This window comes from Anabrus simplex, chromosome 1 (assembly GCF_040414725.1).
Source record: "Anabrus simplex isolate iqAnaSimp1 chromosome 1, ASM4041472v1, whole genome shotgun sequence".
Taxonomy (NCBI): Eukaryota; Metazoa; Arthropoda; class Insecta; order Orthoptera; family Tettigoniidae; genus Anabrus; species Anabrus simplex.
Window position 1 is genome coordinate 272,277,967 of NC_090265.1, and position 20,346 is coordinate 272,298,312.

At 37.8% G+C, this 20,346-nt stretch overlaps 1 protein-coding gene across 2 annotated transcripts in view; it reads right to left on the reverse strand.

Annotated features, from left to right (window-relative positions):
- Positions 1–20,346, reverse strand: part of smid (nuclear valosin-containing protein-like smid) — a 274,423-nt gene that overhangs the window by 222,228 nt on the left and 31,849 nt on the right. For both annotated transcript variants that reach the window (XR_010861817.2, XM_067159588.2), the window contains exons 2-3: positions 14,217–14,340; positions 118–227 (exon numbers count right to left, since the gene is read on the reverse strand). Coding sequence is in view for 1 of the 2 variants with exons in the window: in XM_067159588.2 (XP_067015689.2) it covers positions 118–227; positions 14,217–14,340 (234 nt within the window). In the remaining variant the exon portion in view is untranslated. The remainder of the gene's footprint in view (positions 1–117; positions 228–14,216; positions 14,341–20,346) is intronic.

The following is a 20,346-nucleotide window of genomic DNA, read 5'->3' on the forward strand; positions in this document are numbered from 1 at the left end:
TTTTGTTAACAAAAAGCAAATGTCTTTACCAACCCAAAAATTCAGCAGCCCCACAAATTCATTTTAATAAATACGGAATAAGAAATTCAATAGATGTAAATCGAGACAAGTAGTTACCTCTACTGATATATCATCAGAATAAATTTCCTCCTCGGATGATTCTTCTGACTCCGGCTGCTGTGCTAATGTTTCTGCAAGTCCACACGATTGTAACACAACAGAAAAAGCTGCAACAGAAAATTAACCGTATACAAGTTAACATATACTGCAATTTCAAGAATAATTTATGAAGACAGATACAGAAAATCAATTGTAATCTAGCTCTCATGAAAAGTATATAAATGAACGGTGGAATATCAGCTTATGGGATGGGTTTATAGAAATTGCTGAAGAGCATGGAAACAGGTAGTATGGAATCGTAGAGACCCACCCTATTATAACAGAGAAATTATTTTTTTACAACTGGCTTTATATTGTACCAACAAATAGGTCTTATGGCAATGATGCGATAGAAAAGGGCCAGGAGTGGGAAGGAAGCAGCTGTGGCCTTAATTAAGGTACAGCCCTAGCATTTGCCTGGTGTGAAAACTGGAAACCACGGAAAGCCATTTTCAGGGCTGCCGACAGAGGGGTTCAAACCCACTATCTCCCGAATGAAAGCTCACAGCTGCACGCTCCTAACCATACAGCCAACTCACTCTGTAAACAGAGAAATAACAAAGATTGATGGTGATAATGCTTGTTTAAAGGGGCCTAACATCTAGGTCATCGGCCCCTAATGGTACGAAATGAGATGAAATGTAATGACAATTTTGAAATCCAAAATCATCCACTGACCAGAATTCAAAACATGATGAGGAATGAATGGATGAATATGAATTTAAAACAATCAGTGGATCTGACCCGCAATGCCCCACCTTCCCACAAACTATCTTGAATCAATAATAGTATTGGCCAAGGGACTGCTTCCAAAGCACAATCCTGAATCAATGATGTTGATTGTCTAAAGGGATCCAAAATCCAGGTCAACGGCCCCTTATAAGGGTACTTATGACTGGTAAAGTAGAACCATGGTATTTCTCATGTTGCAGTACTAATCAAAAGTAGCGTAGACTCATGGTGCTCCACACATTGTGGTACTACTCACAAGTATTGTACGTCGGACAGGTAACGCAGACCTATGGTGTTTCTCACATAATAGTGCCGCTCATAGGCAACGCAAACCCATGATGTTCCTCACCTAGGTGTATTAATCACGCGCGCTGGTATTCCCGTGGTGTTCCTCATATAGTTGGTACTAATCATAGGCAACGCAGACCCAAGATGTCGCTCATATTGTGCTACTAACCAAAGGCAATGCCCAAACCCGTGGTGTTTCTCACATAATGGTATCAATCACGGGCAACGTAAGCCCCTGGTGTTCCGCATTTAGTGTTACTAATCACAGGTGCTGGAAACCCACAGTGAACCACTCTCTGCTGCTACTAATCACAAAACTAATGAGTACCTAACATGTGGTGCTACTCGCAAGTAAAGATGGCCCATGATGTTCCCCAACTGATGGTACTTATCACAAGTAGTTTCATGGTTCTGATTCAATCATCCCTTGGTCACAGCCTTTGAGTCACCTCTTACGACAGGCAGGGGATACCGAGGGTGTAGTCTGCATCCCCCACCACAGGGGGTATAAAAGAGATTAAGGAAGTGCAGCTTAGAAAGGAAGAGTTGGGAATGGTTGTGCAAGTAGGGAGAAATTGAAGAAACTTCCCAGGGAAATGAACTTAGCAATGAAGTCAGCTAAGGATAACATGAAGCCAACCATAATTGGTAGACATATGAATTTCACTGAAAAATGGAAAGGAATGTATAGGTACATAACAGATAATTAGAAAAGACAGCTGACAGCTAAATAAAAAGCTGGAATTGGTAAGACTTCAGGGAATACACTAAAAGTAATGGGTTGGGACATAGTACTATAGTGAGGTACTGATTACTTTTTGCAAGAAGAGGCTGCACCACATGAATGGAGAGTTGGTATAGTAGCTCCAATGTACAACAGAAAGGGTGATAAATATGGCCTGGATGTTGATGCCGTAAAAAAGTTTAAAAGTGCACTTATTCATAAATGACTTTAATAAATGACCTAAGAATTCGAAAAATGCCCTATAAAATGGAGAAAATGATCTTATAATAATAAACTCACCAACATTTCAAAAATGACATCTTAAGCTCAAACTGAAAAGTCAATGAAAACAGATTTCTAACACTTAACAAAAGGTTTATGTTCACTTTAGTCTGAGTTGCACTGCACTACAAATGTCATTCTGATGTTGTCAAATGTAAATGATATGTGTGCTTTATCAGCCAAGAAGTTTTGATATCTCGAAAAGCTGCGTTCAACATCAACTGATGTGATTGAAGCGTACTTGAAGTGAGAAAGGTCGTTGGCTGCTATATCTTCCTCAATCCCATCCATGCAGTAGTTTTCACCAGAAAGAATGTCCGAGATATTGCATAATGTTTTATACCCGGTGTTGATGATGATGATGATGATGATGATGATTATTACGATTCTTCTTGTTTAAAGGGGCCTAACATCGAAGGTCATCGGCCCCTCCCGGTGTTTTTGTAGAGTACTTTTTCAGTTTTGATGCAATACCCGCAGCTAATTTCGCAATGATTGTTGCTAAGACTAGTTTCCACCCAGTTGATTAAGGAAATGGAATCAACCATTTCTTCGCCTGTTTTCTCCAACGATGTGATTGTTGCTGTTAATGAGGCGAAATTTGATTTTATGAATGCCAAACTACCTTCAATGTTTGGTTCAGATAGCATGTCCTGGGCAAATTTGATTGCTGCAGGTTCTTCACTAACTTGAATTTTTTGCAGTAATACATACATGTGTTTAACCACGTGCCCCAGCATGTTATAATAGGTTGTGGAGGTAATGCAATGTCTGGAGCTTCAGCTCTGAAACGTGCCACTCACGAGGGTGCTTTTAAGAAAACTTTCTTAACGTTCGCTATAAGCCTATCTACACTGGGGCAAAGAGCCCTTACTTCTTCACAAACTCTGTGTAGTCCATGGGCAAGGCATGTAACATGGACTATTTTAAATCAATTAGCTGCTCATACCATACATGGTGCAGCATCAGTTAAAATAAAAGTACATAGTCATATTTGATGCCCTCAGGCCACAGGAGAAACATAGCACTATCAAACAGTTTTGATATGGTAGAATAATTTGTCTTTTTTAACACTTCGGTAGTCAATAAAAATATTTCACCTGGTGTATGTACTTCTAAAGTTCCGGTCACAACGTTTGGCTATATAACGCCCCATAGCATCTCTTCCCGCGAGTTTAAGATCTTACTTTGTTTAATGTGTCTTCGTAACACTGCGGCAAATAATTCTTGCGTAAAGTTGATTCATCTGGTATTTCTTGATTCACATGTTTTTCCAAAAATGCACCTAGAGCAATAGTTTTTAGGATCCCATGGGACATAGTTTTAAGGTTTAATGTGCTTACCGTCCAAATGTTTTCATCTAAGCTATCTTCATACAGCTGAAGATGACCACTAAGTGGTCGAAACATGTTCTGTGTGTGCTAATGTATTTTTAATTTTGCCCAAGGCAAAAAAATTAAGTATCGATTACGTGGTTCTTAAATTAAATTAATGTTGAATGTTCTGTATTTGGCGCACGCAGACCCAAGAGGGGGAACGCGTGAGCACTGGAAACCATGGAAAGTTCCATCCAAGGAGTGAGTGTGATAGAGATAACTGTGTAACGGGAACAGAAGAGGGCAGGTCTCGATTGCGTACCACGCGATAATACCGTGAGGGAGAAAATCGCGGATAACCAACATTCTGCACAGAAATGTTATGTGGGGAGCCAGCCTAATGGGGTTGGGGTGAGATTAAATTTGCATCTCGAATTATACTATGATTAGGAGAACAAATGACACCACATGCCTCTTCAGAATTATGTAGAGAGATTGTCCGGAAGGGGTATGGTAAGTATCCTGTGGAATTTAAATTACGCAGTAGTGACTCTGTCACATAAAGAAAGCGTCCCCACGCGATACACGGAACACATGGCCTGTCGCGGGGAATCCCACAATTGCTTTAAAGGCAGGGATGATGCTATGGATATTGCAAGAAAGTTTACGACCGGATTCGTTTCCGCATACAATCAAGATTCAAGGAATACATTTAGCTATCTCTCGAGCACACTGCTTCACTGATATTCGCAATATCAATGGAATAGACTGATATTCTCTCTGGGAGGAGTCTAAGGTCAGCCATCTTGTGACAGTCTTAATAAATAGACCATACAGAGGCGCACTACAGATCAGTCAGGAAATAATCTCGGAACTTGCTCCACGTCACTCATCACCAGAATCAGTTCCTCTCTGCGGAGGTGATTTGAGAGATATAAGCTCGTATTCAGAAAACATTTCACAAATGTATGTGCTTGAGAGCGAACAAATATGGAATAATTTCTATAACATTTAAAACGGTTTGTGATTATTGTGTAATAGATAATACACCATAACTTCTGTGCGTGATGGTAGCCCTGAGATCACTATAGAGTGTGATTGTAACATTAAGTTAACGAGTGGATAATATTCTGTGTTGGTGTAACAGTGTCTTCAGTGAAGAACGAGGTATCAACCATGTTCCAAGGAAACAGCTACCCAGCTCTGGACCCTTGGAACATCTATGATGATCGTTGCTTATATGGAGGTCTAAAGTCTCCCAGCATGGGCCTACCCGAGGCTCGAATGGAAGGCACCATGGAAGTATTCAGATAAGTACATAATCCCATTATTAATAATTATGAATACATAGCTTGTAAGTCAATAGTAGAATAGGATGTATTTTTTTAAATTATATTTAAGGGTTTAGCATAAGAAGCTTGTTGAGTGAGTTAATGTTAATTTGCTAGAAATCATGGGGAATCTGTGTAATTAATCCACTTAAATCATTGGGTTACAGTGAGCGTGTAATTAATTTTGGGAGCGGATCAGATGTACAGTTTTTTTGTTTTTTCAGAATAGACACTTTAAAACTTACTTTGTGAGTGCATTAGCTTAAAGATTAAGGTGATGGAATATGTAGTAGGCCTGTAATCACTGCATGTAAATAGAGCATAATTAATACATGTATTTTTCTTTTGAAGTAGGAATGCACTCGATACATTTTCTTTTAAATGTCAAATTAGTAGTAGATTTGTAGCATAAGGTCCTTGGATACAGATATGCTGTATGATGTATTATGAACAACGCTGGGATTCGAATCCACGACCTCCATTTAGATAGGGATTTCCGTAAGGAAGCATTTTATGTTAATTTCTCTATTCCCCTGTATTTTAAAGAAGTATATAATATTTCTTATATGACTGATCATCGAGTTTAAGAGCACTGTTTCTTTGTTATTCTTAGGTGTGCTCAGGTCGCGAACCCCGGTCTGTATTTCTGAGTGTGTCAGTATGAATTAAATAGTGGGAAGATCCCTTTTAACAATCTAGTTATTTAAAGTTGTGATTTGCTGTCTTACCAAAGGGTGTTGCTACGGTCATTTATATGAGAAGTTTAAAAGCATGTGATTTGTTTTCAATAGAATGAGATGTGTAGAGTATTGTGTGAGGTCATGCAGAGTTGAGATATTAAAAGGGGACTTGTGAGCGAAGGTATACAGGTGGGCGTGGTTTCCCATCTGTTTCGGCTGTCACTTTGAAATGTATGGCTGAGGGGAGAACAGTATTACGGTAAAAGACAGACCCTTGACCAAGATCGTATTTTCTGTCACAAGGGAGTTGTAAATGTGTTGATTGTTTCGCATACAAAGAAATTGTTCGGCCATAGGGCCAGGAGATTAATTAATGAATTTAGGTGATAGGAACCCTTTTCGCAAATAAAATAGATAGGGTTTTTCTTTCAGCAACCCATTACGATACCAGAAGATTCATGATTTGAATCCCAGCAGAACCAACGTGAAATCGCCTGGATTTTCTTTGACCTGGACAGATATATACACACATCCAGTGATTGAATTTGTATTATTGATTGTTTTTCTTTGTGTCTCTTGACTGCTTATGCAAGTGATCTGATTGATTGTTCTGAGTAAATTCTGGCTTGACTCGCGTAATGATGCTGGGCTCGTATTTCTCTGTCCCAAGTAGTGGACCACTCTATCATGTATGTAATTTTTTCTTTTCTTTTTTTTTTTCAAGAGGTAAAGGGGGCATTGACCACTCAACCAGTTTCGAAGGAAATGTCATTTTTTGGTTAATTTATGTATTTTGGAGTTATATGTACTCTGTGGTATGGTCCCAAAGACTTATGTAAACATGTAGATTATCTTATCTTAAAGTATTATTTTTATTTTTGCCGAGGACATTAAATTTTAGTTTGTTCCTATTGGAAGAATTTCATTTGCCGTAGAATAGTGCGTCCTGAATTTCCTCCACACCCTTAAGCCTGTAAACTAGATGTAAATTTCTAGATTTGGACAAACCATCCCAGCAGATCCAGCTGTCAAGATCAAAGGTGCAGAGAAGTGTGCATTTGAATCCTGCACAGGCCCTCATCTGTTTTCATGGATACTTGAACTTTGCTTTCACCGTTGCTTCATATTCCAGGCCAGAAAGGGTTCAGTATCATGTAGTCATCTCCCATACACTGGAACCATACTCTAATTGGGGTCTGACCAGAGACTTATACATCCTCTCCTTTACATCCTTCCTACAACATTTTCTAGTTCTTTTGCAGTTGCTCACAATACTGTACCTAATTTACTACTCTATGCTCTAGAAGAGCAGACCACAGCACATTTATTGCAATGTGATGCATGCTCAGCCTGCTTTACAGTGAAAGACCTGCTCAAGGCAACACTAATGCGTTTGAAGTGGCCAGCTTTTCGTCTTCTGCAGTCCAATCCTGTGACCACACAGTATCAATCTGCAAATAGCTATATCTATGATTCCAGTTCTTTACTCACATATATATAATACACCTACATGAAAACATGAAGGTCCAATAATACTGCCCTGTGGGACACCCGTCTTGATGATTACAGGATCAAATAACAGTTCTCTACTCTAATTCTCCAAGTTCTATTTTTTAGAAATATAGCCGCCCTTTCAACCATTCGTTTACAATAGGTTGAAAAGAATCCAACTAATCAATACATATTTTATTTGTGATTATACATACATCACAATGTGGTACCAGTTTCAACCACGTTCTAGGTCATCTTCAGCAACATATAATTAAATTTGACAAAGGTTTAACCCTTTCAGACCTGAAAGAAAACTGGCGGTGTAAATTTTTTTGTACGTCAAAAACTGACTAAAATGCTCTTAAATAGATATATTTTTAGCTTATTCTACAAAATAAAAATTAACATCTGAGAAAAAGCACCCACACAATTGTGCATGTCAGGACTTAATTCACTAGTTACAAAAAAGAAAAATTACCTCAATGCATGTGAATATACATATGTACATGATGAAATGTTCTATTTTACAGTGAGGAATAATTTAAAACAATTAAATCATTAAAACACAAGTAAATATTACATTTTCTACACTGAGGATGAGTTTTGCTTTTACTGGCCTTTTGGCAGCAGCGCATTGTCGTCGGATCTGAAAGAAAACTGGAGGTGTGAATTTTCGTTTGTACGTCAAAAACTTACTAAAATGCTCTTAAATGCATGTTTTTACAGTTTATTTTACAAAATGAGAACTTTCAGCTAAAAAACAGGACGCACACAATTGTGCATATCAGGACTTAATTCACTACTTGTATGTATGTTGGGTATTCAGCCCGAAGGCTTGTTGGATCCTCAATAGGTTCACCATTAGCTGTCATAGATAGCCTAGGTGTCACTGAAGAGGCGTACTAGGGAAATGAGAAGTGAGGTAGTTTGCCGTTGCTTTCCTCACCGAGCCAGAAATTCACTACTTACAAAAAATAAAAAATAAAAAATTCAGGTCAGTACATGTGAATATACACATGTACATGATCAAATGTTCTATTTTACAGTGTGGAACAATGTATTTTAAACAATTTAAATCCTATGCATTACATTTCTCACGTAGAATACGAGTTCTGCTTTCACAGTCCTTTTGGTGGCAGCACCCAGCACTCTTGCATGCATTGGCTGTAGGGAAACCTAGCCCGCACACATGTGCGTATCAACAATCAAAACCTCATTGTATTACGTACGATGTTGTAAGCTCACAATTTACGTTTGCTAAACAATTTACACACTTAATTGATTATATTCTGATATTCAGTAGAGCTTCTAGATTAATATGAATGCAATAAATAAATACTTATTTTAGGCATTACTGCTTCCCGCCATCTTGCCGATGAACTGTATTTTTAAACTCTTATTCCTGCCCCCTGGTGGTCAAGCGCTAAATAAAAACAACAGAAGTACATGCTACGTGTCCCGCACAAGCACTGTAGGATGCTAAATGGTATTATGTATTGAATAGGTGACAAAATAAACCATTTAGCATCCTACATAACGGACAACAATGATTTTTATCACTTGCAACAAGCACTGTAGTCCGGTCTAGGGCCAAGAAAACGTCAAATAAGCTCAGACATAAATAAAATACGAACCCGCACAATTGTGTGTACATGGTCTGAAAGGGCTAACTTATTGTTTCCTTGAAAGAATATAAAACTTTTTTCTTAAAATCTAATAGTGCACTTACTGAACCATTTTGGTGATATTGTGAGTTAAACATTTGTCAATTTTGATTATACGTGGCTGAAGATGATCTAGAACATGGTGGAAACTAGTACCACATTGTGATGTATGTATAATCACAAATAAAATATGTATTGATTAGGTGGACATTCTTTTCAACCTATTGTAATAGTAATTGTTCATAAATATGGACCAAACATTGACTTTCTACCACTCTTTTGTCTACTCAAATAGCCCTCACTTTTTCCGTAATTTCACATGATCTACCAAAAGTCTTGGATAAGTCAATAGTGATACACTCCATTTGACCTCCTAAAAACAAAATATCTGCAATTTTTATTTAGTGTATGGAAAGCAAAACATGCTTATGAGATAAAGGTAAAAATTAACTATATACATATTTACAAGGTAACTTCACAATTACAAGCTACTGTGGATAAGACACATGACAATTCACAGCCCGATAACCAAAGCATCTATCCATGCAAGTGGAGCTGGCAAGGAAGTCTGTCCAGTTCCCACGATCGGCTCGTTAGTTGCACTCGCACACAGTCTGAGCAGGGGCACCAGAATCATACTGGGAGGATGTAATCTTTCCCCACTAGAACGGGGAGTAGGCAGATTCCATGCCCAGAATGGATCCTATTCAATGTACTCCACGTTTTTCTTGAAAGAAACTAAAATCTTTCATGATGTTGAATAGTGGCCAGTGCTGCGGGTCGGTTGTTGATGTCCAATCTTCCTTCCACTGTGCAGTGGGGCAGAAGCTGCTTGCAGATAGCATCTGGGCACACCAGATTGGTGGAGATCTTGATTTAAGCCAATTCATTTCAACGGCAGGAATGTCATCATGGAGTTCGCTAGAATTTTATTATATCCCCTTATAAGTGCCTGTGTCCTATCTATATCTACATATCTGCTATATCTTACTGGAATTCAACAAGTTGAGCCTTACTGGAATAACCTTTCTTAAACCTGAACTGCCTTCTATCAAACCAGATGGTAATTTCACAAATGTGTCTAATATAATCATACAGAATGCTTTCTCAGAGCATACAAAGAATAAATGTCAAGTTGACTGGCCTATAATTATCCGCTTCATGTACACCGCCGCTATTATTAATTATTATTATTATTATTAATTATTAATTCATTTGGTATCGCTCCTTCATGCAAACAGTAATCAAACAAGTATTTCAGATATGACACTGTATCCCAAACCATAGCCTTTAACATATCCCAACTGCCTTTCTAGCGTTCAACTTTTGTATCTTTTTATAAATCCTGAGGAGATTATTAAGCTATTTCAGCAATGCATGACTTCTAGCTATTTCTTGTGGGATGGGCAATTTTACAAACAGGCGGATGGGATGGCTATGGGACGTCCACTCTTGCCAGTAGAGGCTAATTTCTTTATGGAGCATTTTGAAAAGGAGGCCATTGCTTCGGCACACGTCAAACCAATGATTTCGTGGTGGTATGTTGACGATACATTTCTGGTCTGGACAGAAGGTCCTGAGAAACTTTACCTATTTCTAAACCACCCAAATCAGCAGCAACCTTCAATGGTCAATAGGGCTTATGATTGTTCCACATGGCATAGCAGTGATAGCAACCTTCCTGGAGAGACAGTTATGTTATGCCATTAGGGACAAACACCCAGATCTTCTCAACATTGTCATCCTTCCACATGACATCCTTCCACATGACACCAGACCACATCCAGCAGAGGCTATACGGAGGCAATTTCAGCACTGGGAAGTACTGAAATACCTGCCACACTCACCGCACCTGTCTCCATGCAATTTTGACCTCATTCCCGACGTGAAAGAACCATTGCGTGAGAGATGGTTTGGGACATGAGAGGACATTGCCAACGCTGTGAAACATCAGACTACAAATTTCACACATAGTAAGGCGACTGGTATCTGACGTCACCCACATCATTGATTACTCGGATGACTTTAGGAGTTTACTCTACTCTGTGAGAATAAATACTGTATTTACGCGAATAATCCCCGCATTATTTTTTTTAATGTGAGGTACGAAATTGGGGTGCGGGTTTTATTTATATCAAGTTTGGCAACACGCTCCTGCTCACCTAGTTTTCGATGTTGGGTGTGCATTTATGCTTTGTGTAACCACAGATGGAAAAAAAACTGCCCCAGAAAACAATTCAGACTTTTAATTTAAAACTGCTTTTACATTAAAAATAGCATTTTACAGAGTGATTTAAATTCAAAATTTCTCTGTGTCACGACAGAATGCGACTTACGGAACAGGCAGGGGTAGCTTTCCGAACTTTCACTTCGGTGTGTTGATAGTGTGTTTCATAGTTACTAAGTTCGAGTGAAATCTTAATTCTTTTGTATTCAGCATTTTAAGGAACACCACAATATCACGTAACAGGCAGTATGCGGAATTGCAGAATCCGCGAACACTGGCGATGCCGACAGTTGGCAAAAAAGCATGGCTCATAATCATAATCAACTGACCGCACCAAACAATATTGTCAACGCCAATGAAACTGCATGGTTTTTTTTATGCCTAGCCCAAGTGAACTTTTTTTAAAGGATATGAAGTCACTGTACACTGTTGCAATTCTAACAGAAGCAAAAGACTTCCTCCTCTCGTCATAGGTAAGTTCAATAAGCCACAAAGTTTTAAGGGCATCGGGTACTTTCTGTGCAAGTATAAGGCATCTAAAAATGCAAACAGTACAGTAATCCAAAAAATAAAGCACCTGCACAGGGAAGCCACCATAATTTGTCCCCATCTTTGAATAGTGTTTTTTTCTTTCATCGCGTCAGGTTATGTTTGTCAGTGATTTATCCAAGTACATTATTTGAAGAATGTAAATGCACCTTGCTGGATACATTTCGAAAATAGTTCTTTCCGCCGTAATTGAAAGTTTTAAGCTGTGAATCAAGGTGACTGCATGCATTAATGGGTCTTAAAATACATTGTGACGCAGCAAGGGTTGGCATTTCTGAATTACGACAGAAGTGCTATGGCGGGAAATCATACAAGGACAGAGTTACTGTCCTGTGTTGCTATAGGAATGTTCGATAATCCATGATGTTTTAAGGGCATCGGGTACTTTCCGTGCTAGTACACTGGATCTAAAATGCGCCCAGGACAGTAATCCAATAAAGAATGTACTTGCACAGGGGAGCCAGCATAAACTTCTCCTCGTCTTTGAATCATTATTTCTTTTCCTTTCATTGCGTGTGGTTGTGTTTGCCAGTGAGTTATCCAAGTGCGTTATTTTAATACTGTAAATACACCTTGTTGGATACATTTTGGAAATAGTTCTTTTCCATGGAATTTTAAAAATTTAAACTGTGAATCAATGTTAATTGCAATGCAGTAACGGGTCTTAGAATATTTTGTGACACGGCAAGGGTTGGCATTTCTGAAGTACGAGTTAGTGGTTAATTCGAAATAATGTAATTCTAAGTCAGATTTTTGCGTCCAAACTACTTCAAATTAACAAAGTTTCATTGCATCGCAAAACTAACATCCGAGTTCATCGGTGTGTCTGTTTCAAGTCTTTACATTGCACGAAAAGTATTATCCATCATCGATAGTGTTAATATCCAAGTAAAAGAGACTTTGTGTGAAAAATGTTTTAGACGTGGAATGTGACGAATTTGTAAATCAAAATCAAATCAAAATCTCTTGATTTGCAAATGAGGTGTCTACCTCGGTGGCAAATGGTACACTAAAATACATTATTGTCAAGCACTAAATTTTAAATTAACAAGAGAAGAAAATTTTTTTTCTAGAATACAATAATATACAATTTATGCTAACATTTTTTTTTCGATTAAACAAACAGATCATCCTTAATAAATTTATATTGTTTACAAAATTCTACTTATAATATCTCCTATACTTACAAACATAGTCAACTCATATGCAGTATGTGGAATTACTTCAAATAATACTATACAACTGGTATAAGATTAAAATTTACACTGCATTTACTTTTTTTTTTGCTTACCCATTTTGGAACCTAAGTAGCATAACGACCTACTGCGTCTTAACCAGAGCCCCCTTTTGCCACCACTTTTCAGAGTTCTTGAAGTCGAAGTCCCCACTGTACTTCACCCGTACAGGCAGTCCCCTACTTCGGCTGTCCAAACTCCATGGACCAGGGGATGGAATTAATTTTTTTAACACACATTTTTTATTTACAATAGCCTGCACTGATCAAATGCCCTCTAACATTTCATTTATTTTCCCTGTTGCTGTTTATTCTCTTCTTGAATACCTGTACAGATTTTGGAAAAGGATCAAACACTACCCCTGGTAAACTGTTCCACTCCTTCACGCCCTTCCAAATGAATGAAAATTTACCCCAGTCGCTTCTGCTAAAATTCCTTCTAATTTTATGCTTGAGGTCAGTTCTGCCAATATAATTATTTTACAACTGAAGCCTCTCACGGATTTCTCCCCATGCTTCTTCTCCTGTATAGGCTCTATATAATCCTATAAGTCTAGTTTTCTCCCTTCTCTTACTTAAAGTTTCCCACCCAAGTTCCTCTAACATTTCTGATACACTACTGTTTCTCCTGAAATCCCCTGTTACAAATCTTGCTGCTTTCCTCTGCACACTATTTCTTTGATTAGGTATTCTTGATGAGGATCCCAAACACTGTTTGCATATTCCAATAATGGACGAACCATACTTAAGTAACTTTTTTCTTTTAATTCTTTGTTGCATCCTTTAAGTAGCCTCATTATGACATGTAACGATCTGTATGCTTTCAAACAATGTCATCAACATGACCCTTCAGTGCAAATTACTTTCAAATCTCACACCTAAGTATTTGCACTTGCCATCTTTTGGGACAACTACATCATCCAAAGTATATTCAAATTCAGCTTTAAAGCTCCTGTTTGTAAATGTTGTAACAGTTGATTTGCCTCCATTAACCTTCATATTATTTTCTTCAACACACTGTTGGATACTTTCAAGGTCCCTTTGTAATTCTGAACAATCCTCAATGTTATTTATTTCCCTATAAACAATTATATCATTTGAGAGAGGATTCGAGTGATGCAAGAGAAAACGAATCATCTGATTCACAGGGATAGGAGCCTATTGCAAGTTCAGATTAATGAAATACCTAAGCCTACTTGCTAATTTTCATGGCAATGAGCCTTCCTAAAATTAGGGTGCAAGGATTATTCGCGTAAATACGGTATTATGTAGCACAAAGTTTTCATGGCTGACAGTTTCCACTCTTTATATCACAAACTTGGTAAACCTACTCGACATAATTATACATTCCACAGCATCTTACGCTCCCCACTTCCATCTGTATGTTTCCATTTGTCTGGTAGATCCTGCATTCATACAGAAAAAGAAATAGCTGTCAGGACTTATGCCCCAACCCTCGTGTTATAACCGCTTTGTACATAATCATCAACATTTAATATAAAGATAATTCACTGCATGAATAACTACATGACAACTTACCTTTCTCAACAACCGTCTTGAAAGCAACACGCTTTCTCTTTGCATAATCTCTGTATTTCCTTTGTAATTCATTTACCATATCATCAATGTCTACATATATATCTGTTTTGTGATCTTCCAAATACTGCAAAAAGAAAAAAAGGATATAAAGTATACATAGAAATATAAGAATATATCTTAGAAAAACAGATTTTGTAAAACAGAACAAAAATATCAAGAAAAGTTATAGCATACAATCATACTTTCATCACTAAGCACAACTGCCCAAAAGGGGAATTTCAAGGTGTCTGGATGTTAAATTAATTGATTATATTATCGGAAGCTCAATACAAAAATGCTGCTGGATGGAAGTTTTAGTAAACTGCCCCTCATAAAGAATCATTTGAGATCCACTTAAGGAGAAGAGAAACAATTATCTACTTTATTGATAGAATATACTGTAAACTAGTAACTGACTTCAATTTCTCAGATATTATGGACAAATTTGTGACTGTCAGAGTGATAAAGTGATAAAAGACTTTTAGAGTTATCATTCAACATTAATATTGTGAGTTTAGGATCCAAGTAACCACAGCTGAAGGTAAGTTCTTGATGATGATGATGATGATGCTTAGTGTTTAAAGGGGCCTAACATCTAGGTCATCGGCCCCTAATGGTACAACATGAGAAGCAATGCAATGCAAAATTAAAAGTCCAAAACCTTCCACTGATCAGAATTCAAAACATGAGGATGAAGAATGAATGGATGGAAATGAATTTAAAACAATCAGTGGATTTGACCCGCAATGCCTCACATTCACAGAAAATGACATAATACAAGAGTATTACTGACCATATTACTGAATCGAGGATGCTTGCAGTCTAAAGGGGTCCAAAATCCAAGTCATCCGCCCCTCATAAGGGTACTTATCGCTAGGAAAGTAGAACCATGGTATATGTCATGTTGCGGTACTAATCAAAAGCAGCGTAGACTCGCGGTATTCCACACATTATGGTACTACTCACAGGTAATGAAATTCGCACGTGTAATACAGACCTATGGGGTTTCACAGATTGCGGCACCATTTACAGGCAACACAAATCTATGGTGTTCATCACAGAAGTATACTAACCACAGGGACTCGTACTATCTCGTGGTGTTCCTCATAGATTGGTTACTAATCATAGGCAAGCCAAAACCACATTGTTGTCCACCCATGCTGTCGCTCATATAGTGGTACTAATCACGGGTACTGTAAAAGCCAGAAGCGCACTCTGTTGCTACTAATCATAAACCTATTTTGTAGATGCGCAAGTAAAAGCGACCCATGGTGCTCCCCGTGTGGTGGTACTAATTACAAGTAGTCTCATGGTTCTAATTCGATCAACCCTTGGTTGGCCCTTTTAGTCGCCTCTTACGACAGGCAGGGGATACCACGGGTTTATGTTCCACAATATTCTCTGAGAAATTATTGAGAGACTAACTATCTGATGAAAAGGTCTGCAGTAAAGACATAGAATGCAACGACAGCTTACCTTCCTTTAAAGATACCTCTCTCACCACATTTGTCTCAACAGGGTGTCCACCAAATCCAGATTTTAAAACTCCCTGACATTTCCCTGTTTTCCAGACATAAAAACCAGTTTTTTCCCTGACACAAAATGACAAAAAAAAAAAAATTATAAAGGAAGTATCAGTAATATTAAAATACATTTTTTTAAGCAATTAATGTGCATATTAAATTTCAAAACTTGGAAGTTTAATTTAGTCTAATTAAATTCACTTTAAGTTGTTGGGTTTTTTTTTTTTTTTTTTTTTTTTTTTTTTTTTTTTTTTTTTAATGTACTACCATTATGGCTTCAGCGAAGAAATTTCTTCATAGCCACCAACGACTGTCGAGCTTCTGCCATCACCCTCCGCTTCTTTTCTTCTAATTCTTTCAGCAACAAAGCGGCCTTTTTCTTTTTTTTTTCTTTTTCAAAGAATCTTCTACTTCCAATGCTTCACGTTTCTCCTTTAGATTTTGAACATACAAAGCATGAGCACTCCTTGCAGCATGGAGCATGTTGTTTTTTTTTTTTCTAGGGGCTTTACGTCGCACCGACACAGATAGGTCTTATGGCAACGATGGGGTAGGAAAGGTCTAGGAGTTGGAAGGAAGCGGCCGTGGACTTAATTACGGTACAGCCCCAGCATTTGCCTGGTGTGAAAATGGGAAACCACGGAAAACCATCTTCAGGGCTGCCGATAGTGGGATTCGAACCTACTATCTCCCGGATGCAAGCTCACAGCCGCGCGCCTCTACGCGCACGGCCAACTCGCCCGGTCATGTTCTTATTAATGGAGACCTTTTCAATTCCACCAGGGTATGGGATAGCATCATATATTATTCTTTGTGCTACAAGTGATACTTGTAGCATGTTCTCAACTATAATTTCTTTATTAAAAGGAAAACCACGTTCAAGTGAAGCATTTCCAAGAAACATTAGTATAATTTTGATTAATGAAGCTCACTTTACTGTTTTCAAATTTACTGTTGGAAAAACAGTGCGAAGCCAAAAGTGATCTAACCTCTCATCTTTAGAAGTCAAAGAATTCACTTCTTTCAAAGTATCATTCTCACAAACAGAAGTGAACCCTCTTTGTACATGATCGGCTTCATTACCCAAGATCCATTTGTTTTCAACAAAGGCATTTAAAGCTATCCTTAGCAGCCTGCTGCTTACAGGCTACCTGGCTACACTTAGATCGAAACAAAAAATTAATTTAGTCAGTTTATATGCCAGCGGTGAGCAGACCCAGACAACAGCTGGAAACTGCACCTGATGATGACTATGATATGCCAACGGTGACCTTTCCAGTAACTTCTGGCATAAAGCTACCATTCCTCTTAGACAATCTGTGCGAAACACTAACACATCTCTATCATTTAATCCAGGAGTGCTATGAAGTGCTGCTTTAGCAGCAGAACCTATGTTAATTTTAGATGAAGGCAGAAGATTTTCTTTACTGTCGAAATTTGTTTTAAGACATTTTCTGAAGACTGCAGCAACTCAGACTTAACAAACCTTATCATGACTTATCAATAAAAGATTCATAAAGGAGTGATGCAAATGGAAGATCTGTCTGAAACTTTTAGGATTTCTTTTACTGCCATTTTATATGAATTGTGCACAGTATGGAAGCCACAAGATCCAATGTTCAACAAAATAGGAGCATCTAGATCAACATTTAATAAATTACCAAAATTCTGAAGGAACTTTTTATTAACATTTGGACCATCCATTGAAATTTGTAAGTTTTTTTAGATAGAGTCCTTGCTGTGCTTGCAAAAAAAACATTTAACAAATTTGAGGAGGTAGAGTGACCAAGAAACATGGAATCAAAATAAGAAGTGCATACTTCATTAGTATCGGGATTGAAACTATGAACTGCAAGATCCATTTGGTCCATCTGAGAAACTTTATTCAGTGACTCGTCAAACCCAACGGTGAAATGTGTGCACTTACTCAAGAACTTGTTTATGGAAATAGAGAGCTAAACCAAGAGTGATTCTATACGCAACTTTTGTTCTGTGCAGTTGAACTTTCAAAGTTGTTTCAGAGTCTGGAAACATTACTGGAAACGATCGTACACTAGCTTCACTGGCACGTAAAGAATGGTGTTGTATGACAGTATGCATGCACCATATAATCTCAGCTTTGGTTACTTGCTCTCTTGAAAGATAATTCTGTAGACATCTCGTCTCTAGTGAACCTTCCTTAATGGAAGAAGAAGTGGAGTCATATGTGATAAAGTTTGTTGTGGTAGCTGTGGCAGGCAGAGGGCAACTTGTGCGCGGCCAGGCATTATCTACTGAGTTTAAGTCTCTTGTTACTTCACTATTCGAATGTTCCTTTTTAAAATAACTTGAAAGGGATGACGAGAACTGGCTGAACTTGACACTACTGGCATGATCTTTCCTCCCATGTGACTTTTTAATGCCTGCTTCTCCATGTTGCTAACAGTAAATGTTGTTTTACATATTACGCAGATTACAATATTATGCAATATGCTGAAACTTTGTCTTGAGGCATGGGTTTCAACCATGTTCTGAAAGTACCATCAAGCAGTCACCTTTCATTAAACAAAGTTTCCTTGGCTTCGATGAAGATATTGTTAGCTGAAAAAAGAAGAAAGATAAGGATATTGTACAAAATCTTTTAAATAGTCCTAAATTCCACACAGCTTTCTTCTAAATTGACAGTCCGTAAAACCTGTGAGCATTGCCTTATCTATGCTAACAGCACTCTACTGCTTCAATAACAGCTGATGCAATATAACTGCGGCACACAGAACTCGTAAAATGTAATGCCGTACTACAAAAATCACATGCGAATCATAAGTGAAAACAAATTCGCAAATCCTCCTAACAATATCCGACACAAACAAGAATAGGTACATTATTAATAAGAATAAAAGAAAAATGATTCGCGACTAATGACTGGCATAGGAAGGATGTTATATGGCTGATCGAGACCACGGTGCCAATTTTTGCCGAGTCACATTCTTGCCACTTGTCTTTCATGAACTATACTGAGGTATGATACACAGACTAACTATATACTAACCAACACACGGATGTAAATACAATTCCATCTACACTGAACACTATTAAACCTATACCACACACACAGAGTGAGGTAGCTTAACCACGTGGTGATGTAGACAATACAACTGTCAGCCAGGTTTCGAAATTGCACTCAACCGATATAAATCGATATGAATGGCAGCTTGGGATTGGCTGGATCAAGACCGAATACGTCCAAACATACTTCACAAACTCAAAATCTCTTAACCAACAAACAACCCTCATCGTTTTTTTACATCACACCGACACAGATAGGTCTTATGGCGATAATGGGACAGGAAAGTCCTAGGAATGGGAAGGAAGCGGCTGTGGTCTTAATTAAGGTACAGCCCCAGCATTTGCCTGGAGTGAAAATGAGAAACCACGGAAAACCATCTTCAGGGCTGCTGACAGTGGGATTTGAACCCACTATCTCCTGAATGCGAGCTCACACCTGCGTGCTCCTAACCGCACGGCCAACTCGCCCGGTAACCTTCATCTCACAATGTGATGCCACTATTTTAAATCTTGTTCTGTATTCACAAAATTACACATGATATTACAAGCTACTAATCGTGCCTCAAAACTTCCGAACCCCTCAGACGAAAGATAGGTTGGAAACTCAACGTGGCGCAGCCCAAATGGTGTTACGATGCACTACACATTTACATAAGGCTTACCTACGTCAGTGCATTTAATAATAATAATAATAATAATAATAATAATAATAATAATAATGAGCACTTGAATGAGTATTAAGTTTAAGAGAATTTCACGCTTTTCTGCATTCAGTCAGTGTTTTGTGTCTGTTTTTACATTTTACGAGGTAGTAACTATCGCACAAGTCATTACATAGTAAACAAACACAGTCATCCGTTGGGTTGTGGAATTTTGTCTATATGCATATATTGTTATGGAAGCCATGCATTTAAGTGATTAGAAAAACTGAGAACGCAATATAGGCCAAATTCATCAAGCTCGCCATTTCTCAACAACACAATAGTAAGCAGATAAAAACATTGAAAATTCGATAAATCTATCATATAGCAATTGATATTATTGGTTACTTCACATTTATTCCTGGCATAAAAGACATGCCCTAGAGTAATGTTATAAAAACTGAAAAATGTGTTTATTTTACATGGATCTGGCAGAAGAATGAATTTCCAGAATTTTTCCTCAATTCTCTGACATTTCCAGGTTTTCCCGTTATTTCATAATCTATTATCTTCATTTCCGTATTGATTGGTATTATAATATAAGGAAAATTGAGAAGTTTCCACCTTATCAATACATTAATTTATATATAAATTAATTTATTGTATTTAAATTAAATTAATGTATTGATAAGGTGGAAACTTCTCAATTTTCCTTATATTATTTCCCGTTATTTATCGAATTCTCTGACATTTCCCTGTTTCCCAGGTTTTCTATATGGGTGGACACCCTGCTCAACCTTCCATGATGTAGAAAGTTCAATGTGTTCATCTGATCGAAATGGAAATTATCCTGCCAATAGGTGGGGGAAAAAGTTTGAAGAA